This window comes from Mus pahari, chromosome 2, assembly GCF_900095145.1.
Source record: "Mus pahari chromosome 2, PAHARI_EIJ_v1.1, whole genome shotgun sequence".
NCBI lineage: Eukaryota > Metazoa > Chordata > Mammalia > Rodentia > Muridae > Mus > Mus pahari.
In genome coordinates, this window is record NC_034591.1 from 159785427 (window position 1) to 159794311 (window position 8885).

At 34.7% G+C, this 8885-nt stretch overlaps 1 protein-coding gene across 6 annotated transcripts in view; it reads right to left on the reverse strand.

The window, feature by feature from the left end:
• Kras (KRAS proto-oncogene, GTPase) overlaps positions 1-8885 on the reverse strand; it is a 35463-nt gene that overhangs the window by 9700 nt on the left and 16878 nt on the right. For all 6 annotated transcript variants that reach the window (XM_021190331.2, XM_021190330.2, XM_029534704.1 and 3 more), the window contains exons 3-4: positions 8190-8368; positions 6045-6204 (exon numbers count right to left, since the gene is read on the reverse strand). In XM_021190331.2, the coding sequence (XP_021045990.1) occupies positions 6045-6204; positions 8190-8368 (339 nt within the window). The remainder of the gene's footprint in view (positions 1-6044; positions 6205-8189; positions 8369-8885) is intronic.

Below are 8885 nucleotides of genomic sequence, written 5' to 3' on the forward strand. Positions count from 1 at the left end.
TCTCAAAGAAAAAATTAGGCAACAGCCTAAAAAGTGCAACGTACTTTAAATAACTATAGCACCAATTTCTTCAGAAAGACTCAATAAAGTTTTTATCTAAGAGCAATATCCAGAAACTTCACATATACATAGTACAAATTTAACTTCAGATGTAATACTGATGTCCATGCTCCTAAAAAAAAAATTAAAAACTTATGTGATAAAATACGCCAAATTTCCTATTTAAAGCATTTCATTTTAATAGTGAATTGCTTATGTAGGTGACTGGTTTATTTTTTATTTTCTACAATTAGTAAAATCAATGTTTCCACTGAACCAAAAATGATAAAATGCACCTAGCACCTACAAAGCTAATATACTAAAAACGTGAAATCAGGCAGACAGAATCAGGCACTCAGCATTAAGGGCAATAAGCCAACAACTAGGGCTTAAATTTTGCATGTTTAAGTCATTTGTAGCCTCCGACAGTTACGAAGAAGATAGCTCAGTTATTTAGGGCATATTATGTTTTAAAAATCTCTAGAGTATATTCAGTTCTTAGAACTGAATCAGTGAAATTCAGTAATTTGCCTTTAAAATTCATAAAATTTTGTGTCAGCAAAGGAGGCATTTAAATAATATGATTCCATATTAAAGTATATACTTGTAGCAAATATTATGTGCCATCCAGTGAAAAAAATTTTAGAGCATTTTTTATTATTTTCAAATTAATTTTCATAGTTTTTAATTATTTTCTAATAAAAATTATTATAACCCCAGAAAAAAAAATCTTTAAAAAATTGTGTGTGTATGTGTGTGTGTGTGTGTGTGTGTGTGTGTGTGTGTGTGTACATACACTGGTGCCTCTGGAGGCCAGAAGGCGGCTCCAGATGATCTGGAGCTGGAGTAACTGGTGGGTGCCGGCTACCCAGTAGGAGGTAGGAACCAAAGCCAGGTCCTTTGCAGAGCAGCCAGCACTCTTAACCCCGAGCTACTACCTCTCTAGCACCCAACATAATTTTATTTTAATGGAATCAATTTATACATATCCTAGCAAGAAAGAAAACATTTTCAATTTTTAAAAATCATTAAATGTTGGCATTTTAAACAAAACCCCTACTTGTTAATTCTTAGTAATTTTATCATTCATTCTCAAGACAGAAAAAAAAAAAGCTTTACTTATTCATTTACTCTTCTATCACAAATGTTCATATAAAATAAATTATTTAAGACAAATGACTTGCAAAGTATTTAAAGTGTAAAGTATGACTGGTCAACTTTTATTTCATAAATAATCATTCTTTTTTAATTTGAAAGCCAATGAAAAACTTCTCCAAATATTTACACATTTCTTTATAGAAAGAGGCAAACCAGGCAAAAGCTCACATTTTCTTAAACTCTTAAAGAATGTAAATATACCTTCTTTTCAAAAAACGTTCAATGTCACTGTAAAGGTCAATGTGCTATAAGGGAGGGAAGAGGGTTTTTGTCCTCTAATTTTAACAGAAGCACAGTCTGATTGTAACATACTTCTGAATCGGTTTGATGTGTCTGTGGCTTCAGTGAAAGAAATCATCCCCATCACCAACTCAAGACTGTATGATTGTTGTTTCCAGCAATGCAGAGAGAATTGGAAGCCAATAATTAAAGAGACAACCACCCATCACCAGAAATTTAGCATTAGGATCTCAGTAGCCAAGAAAATTAAAACCAAGAAATATTTACTACTGAAAAACTATCTCTTTCTTAGCTTTATAAATATGAAATTTATATTCATTTTAAAGTTATTTACCCACATTTTAAATACTTATTCCTTGAAAATAAACTTCAAAGTTACACAGGTATCAAAAGAACTTGAGAACACTGCTATTTATCCTTGCCCTGCCACCAACACTGGCTCTTACTTTTAAATACTACATAAGCTACATCATTATAATATGGAATATTGATTTATTATTACAAACTTTGAATTAATTTTTAAAGGTAAGGCAATTATGACTACATGTTTAGCCCCTAAGGACAAAGTGATATATGCTTGAGGATATGACATACCACCACATTTGAACACTTTCAAATGACACTTAGTAAACTCTTAGGGGCAAATGAAAATATCTATCTATAATCAAGGATATCCAAGTTTAAGTATGTAATTCCTCTTTAAACAAAAAGATCTGACAATATTTCCAACTCAAAGCAGACTAAGACTATGGAAATAGAGCACCCCTGTAGTGAATTGTTAACAAATAATATTCTTTATCTGTTCTCAGTAAGACGATAATTTATTAAGTATTTTACTCCTGTTGAATTTGTAAACTTACAGATATCTGTGAAGGGGATGATATATACATGTAGATTCAACTATGACTCTACGCAGATGCTAGAACACCAGCCTTCTGAGGGGGAGGGAATGGAGAAACTAACCTTGTGTTCTAATTTTTTCCCAAGAAACTCTGTCAAACTACAACCCATCTCAAGATCTATTGAAGTCCAACATAGCAAGTGTTTAATAACTGTCCACTTCTAACTCATAAAGTTCAGAATACTCATTTCATTGCACCTAAGGTCTTAAAAATTGTTTTGCTTTCTTAAATAGCTTTATGATAAGCTTTCTTTCAGAAATGCCTTCTATCAACTAATTTCATATCTCTAGAAAGTAATTAAAAACCAAGAAATTAATCAGTTTTTGGGTGATTTTTAAGTCTGAAAACTTTATACACTGCTCAAATTCAGAGTAGCAAATGTAAAAAGCCGGGACCAGCCCTTCTGAAAACCCTGCTTGCCATCACCTGACACAAGCTCACGCTGACTTTTGGTTTTAGGAGCCTGGCAAAAAACAACAGCCTTTCCCAAGGTGTCTGTGTTTCAGTTACAACAGGCTTTCCTAGTGTACTGTCCAAAGAAACCAGAAAAATCTGTCAATTACTAAGTGTCTTGATAAATATGAACTAGCACTCTTATATACTAGGAATATCCAGGTCACATACTAGAACACCAGCAAAAATGTATATCCTTTATCCTTTCAAAGGAGTAATAGACTAAAAGGACTAAAAGACAAAAATCCAGCTCAGCACAGTGCCATACATCTGTAGTCCCAGGGACTGGAAATGAGAGCCAGGGGGATGACTTGAGCACATGAGTTCCAGAATAGTCTGGGCAACACAGCAAGACCCTGTCTCAAAGTGGGCAAAAAGCAGGTGCGCGCACACACACACACACACACACACACACACACAAAATCTATTAATCATTATATACTGGCAAGATACTGTTCATTTAAAATTAGCAAGAAATGTACTGATAAAAATACATATTCTGTAACCATATCTTAAAAACAGAATATAACTTCTTTCATTAAATATACAAATTTTGCTTTAAACTGGTAAAATCGGCCTGTGAGTTTTAGGCTGAAGGTCTTGTGTATCTACTAGCGTCTCATCAGTTGCCATCTAGAGAGGTTGAGACTGGCACACTACAACCTACAGGCCAAGTACAGGCAGGGTGAGCTGTTCTGGTATTAGCTGACAGCGAGTTTTAATTTTCAAGGCTTCTTAGGGAAAATAATGTGTAAGATAGCACATTACCATCTGGGCCTCTGTAGAAAACAATTGCCATGCCCTGACTTGTATCTCTGAGAATTTCTGAATGAATACTCAGTTCCTATTACCATAAATACAAGTCTTTTGGTACTTTTGTTAAGCTCATGAAAAATAACAAAAATTCAAGCAGAAAACAGGTTCCTGACAAAATACATTAAGGACAGGTATACATAGCTAAAATAACAAATAAGCAAATAAAAAACAGTAACAAAATACTCCCCAAAAGGAGCTTCAAATCCTCACAAAAATTGGAGAGGTAAAATATTAAACTGTACCTCAGCTGGGCAGTGGTGGTGCACACCTTTAATCCTGGCACTTGGGAGACAGGCAGGAGGATTTCTGAGTTCGAGGCCAGCCTGGTCTACAGAGTGAGTACCAGGACAGCCAGGGCTACACAGAGAAACCCTGTCTCAAAAAAACAAACAACAAAAAAAAATTGTACCTCAGATATTATAAATTACCAAAATTATTTGGAGTAGCTCTTTAGTATCTTCCAAAACTTTATAAATATTAAATTATTTTTAAGAACCATTAATAATTTTTCAAAGCAAATTAATATCTAAATAAAACAAGCCCAGTGAAAAGCGAGCATTCAAGTTATAGTTAGGCAACATATTGTTATATAAAAGAAGTCAAATAAAATATGAATAAACACAAGAAGGGCTAAGCACTGCTTAAGAAGTTTCTGTGTATCTTACCTCTATACATGTCAGATGACTCACATTATCTAAAAATGAAATTTAAGTTCATGTATTTCTATACCATATGCCTTTAAACTGTCAAAGTGAACTGGGCATGCTGACATATGCCTATAATCTCAGCACATGGGAGGTAGAAGCAAGAGTTCAAGGCCAGCCTCTACTACATAGTAAGTTTGAGATTTGCCTGGGCTGTCACTGTCAAAATACCAAAAACTAAACACAAATGAAGAAAGCAAAACAATTTTTAAAGTGTGTGTGTCACAAAACATTGTTAAAGCTAGAAAGGCTATTTTAAAAAGAAAATAAGCAGTGTTCTAATCAATAATGAACCACAGCACACCAAAGCACTAATGACAAACACAAATAATAACTTAAATGAAGTTATTTAAGGCTCTTACCAAAAGAGAAGTGGAGAGCAACCCAGAGATAACCAAGAGACTCCTTTCACTGTGCTCTATGACCTCTCTACTCAAACTGTGGCCCAACTCCCAAACCAGCACCACCCAACCATTCAAAAGAATGAGCAATCATGGCCTTCAACACAAACCCACTGGATTAAAGTCTGAATTTTGACTTTATAAGGTCAGTTGATTTGTGTGTATATTCAAGTATGAGAAGCTCTTCTGTGTTTACAACCCAGGCTCAGGCTTTTCCTTTCCTCCGTGAAATGTCAACAATGATGTTTACTAGTATGACAGGTCCCTTTACAAGATTAAACAATGGAGAGAGTAAAGTGTTAGTGGTAAAAATCTATATAGTATACTTTCAATAAAATTCCTTACACTGAATTATGTCATAAGTAATCTTAGGGGAAAGTTACAGATATTATATTTTCTGTGCTGCTTCTAAAGAAAATCAAGAAGACTTAGAATTGAACATAGAAACAAACCTCTTCCTATCTTTGGAGTGTGGGATAGACTTGAATAAAATAGCTCCTCTACCATGAAGCGTGGTGATGTACATCAAGTCTCTATAAACTCTAAGTCAACTGTGAACAAACTGGTACACAGGAGATACCTATGTGACCAGTCTAACTACAGAAACTCACTTTTTAAGAATGTCTAGTTACTTTCTAAATATTCCTTTATTTTAATCAAAACATTCTCCCTAAAGAATAGATCCACAAAAACTTTCTGCCAAGATGTAATTCTTCAAATACAACAAAATTTAATCTAAAAACAAATTCTTAAAACTGCTTCTAAAATAGAAAACTCAAAACTTTATTCCATCGTTCTTTGTCTTTATCATTTCAGTGGGAAATTTTTTCCACATTTCTTGAACCCTACATGTAAAATGTACTCTAGGCGGAAGAAAAAATTTCAATATGAAAAGAAATCAAAATACCAGGCATAGTGGAGTACACCTGTCATCCCAGCACCTGCAAGACAGACTTAGGAGATTCAGAGTTTAACCCCAAGCTGGGGTACACACACAGACCATTTTAACACCCCGCCCCCACAGAGGGGTGGGGGAGAGAGGAAAGAGAAAAAACCCAAGGAATATTATGGTCCTGGATATTATATATTATGTATATAATATTATATTATATAGTACTGTGCACTCAAGAGAAAACATTTGCCAAATAAACATTATTTTCTATGTTAGGATAATAAAAAGACTGGAGAATCACACTAGATGATTAACATGTTACAAGAGTTATGGTAGCATGTATACCACTAATGATGCCATCAGGAAATGAAGATCAATGAGGAACACCATCTGGAGCACCAAGCAGAGTATAGACTCACATCTATCCAGCTGTACTCACCTGTCTTGTCTTTGCTGAGGTCTCAATGAACGGAATCCCGTAACTCCTTGCTAACTCCTGAGCCTGTTTCGTGTCTACTGTTCTAGAAGGCAAATCACACTTATTCCCTACCAGGACCATAGGCACATCTTCAGAGTCCTTTACTCTTTTAATTTGTTCTCTGTGGAAGAAACAAATTGAAGCAGAAGCATAAGTAACACAAAAATACTTCAAACTTTGTCCTCTACTTCATCTTACAAAGCTTTATTGAATGGTTTCTTCATATGAATCCTGGTTTCTACTCTACCAAATTTTCTTCACTTCTCTTATTTTTCCTCTAAGACAAAAAAAAAAAAAAAATTCTTACGTATCTTCATTTACATATATAAAAATAAGAAATATACTAAAGTTTCAAACATTTTGGTTTAAAATTATCTTAGAAACATGATACATATATGTAAATGTGTATGTATACAATTGAAAATATTTTTGTCCAACAGATAAGGTGACTCATGCCTTCAATCTCAGCATTAGGGAAGCAGAGGCAATAGGACCTCTGTGAATTCCAGGACAGTCTGGTCTACATAGTGAGTTCTAGGCAAGCCAAAACTACATAGGAAAACCCGATCTCAAGAAAAAATGTGTTTGTTTTCACCAAACATGAATTAATAGCATCAACATAACTGACATTTCAGGACTCTTCCCTGCCATCTGTGGGTAAACATTCTGAGAATCTTGCATGAGTGCTTGAAACTGGGGAATAGTACCAAACTCTTCATATACTATCTTCTCCTACAGTACATGTCAATAATTCAGTTTAATTGACAATATAGTAAGAGAATAAAACAAAAAAATATAATAATATGTAATAAAAACTATTCAAAACTTAGAAATCCTTCATTTGTTGAAGTCTCCAGTTTATATTTTCATACTTAGGTGAGATGCACATGAGTGAAACATCAGACAACAAAGTTACGGGTAAGGGCTCCTGCATTACTCAGACAAAGACAATCATTAAAGACTGATTTTAGTTTCCATGTTTAACCACGCATATATATGTCTGCGTATAGGTACATGCATGTGAATTTAGGTGCCAGTGCAGGCCAAAAGTATTGAAGTCCCTGGAGATAAAGTTACATGTGGTTAGGAGAGGCCTTAAATGGACATTCACCTGGAATTAACTTTGGTCTTCTGGAAAAGCAACATAGTCAGTAATTGCCATTTCTCCATAACTGCCATTTCTCTATAACTGCCATTTCTCCAGCCCTGAAGACTGATTTTTTTTTTTTTAAAGAGCAACACTAAAGGGAATACAATGTGTATTCTGTTCAAAGTCTTTTTTTATGTTTTGTTGTCAATATAATATATAATTCTAAATTTGGGGAAAAAATTTATTTCTTCCCAATTTCTGTGGATATCCAAGATGTTGATTGGAAGGTTCACATCCCCAGGTCTTCTATCAGCAAAGTTCACCTGAATACCCACAGAAAAGTACTCTCCCAATCTCTTCACCCTAAACCCATGCAGCTACTCCTAATGAAGAAGCTATACTTAACTAGGCTAACAAGTTATAAGGCACTGCTTAATAAACAGTGCAACAAATACTGTAAACCATCAAGGAAAGAATGTAAAATACATTTCATAGAATAAGTAATCTTATGTACATTTCTCAGACTCTTAAAATAAAAGTCAGTAATTGTTCTAATCCTTCAACCCCTTACATCTAAATATATTAAGAAAAACAAACAAACAAAAAAACCAAACGCTTAAGGCCACTGCTTATCCAACCAATGAAATTCTGTAGTTAAATATGATTATTTTAAGGCCATTCAAGTGATACCATCTCAAACCTTCTTTCCATGTTTCTGTTTCTGGTTGATACGTCTACCTATCTAAGAATGTAAAAACCTTACTTTTCTTGTACAGGGTAGGTAAGAGTACAAAGGCCCTGGTGTCAGATAGCACCCCTGCTATCTGTAAAAACAAAGACAAGTCATGTAACTGCTGTAACCCTAAGAAATGCATTTGTAAAAGAGGAATTCTGCATACTTGATACAAATGTTTTCAAATGTAAGTAGATCATGCAGGCATAACAATTAGCAAAGAATCAATAAATGCAGCTATCATTACTTCATATGCCAACTTTCATATTCAACTTAAACCCACCTATAATGGTGAATATCTTCAAATGATTTAGTATTATTTATGGCAAATACACAAAGAAAGCCCTCCCCAGTTCTCATGTACTGGTCCCTCATTGCACTGTACTCCTCTTGACCTGCTGTGTCGAGAATATCCAAGAGACAGGTTTCTCCATCAATTACTACTTGTTTCCTGTAGGAATCCTGAGAAGGGAGAAATACAGTCTGGATTATTACAGTGCATCTTTTAAAAGGTGTATATAAACAACTCAGCAATAGAAGACCCCATTCGAAATAGGCAAAGCACTTCAGATATTCTCCAAAGCAGACAAGTGGCCAATAAGCACTTGAAGAGATCATTAAGAGAACTGCAAATCAAAACCATTAGACACCATTGAGCACCCATTAGGATGGTTACTGGCAAGCACCTTGGGAGAAGGAGGTAGACAAATCTCTGTGAGTTCAAGGCCAGCATGGTCTACATTGTGAGACCTTGCCTTAATGCACTCCTGGCCAAAGAAACAAAAACAAACAAACAAAAAAAACCAGAAAACAACATATTTGAGTATTAAAAGGGATGTGGAAAAACTAATTGCTATGCAGTGCTACTAGGAATATTAAATGTTACAGAAAAAATAGTTTGGCTTTGGAAGTTAATGTAGGATTACTGTATGGTCCAGCAATTCAATTCCTACACACAACACACACACACACACACACA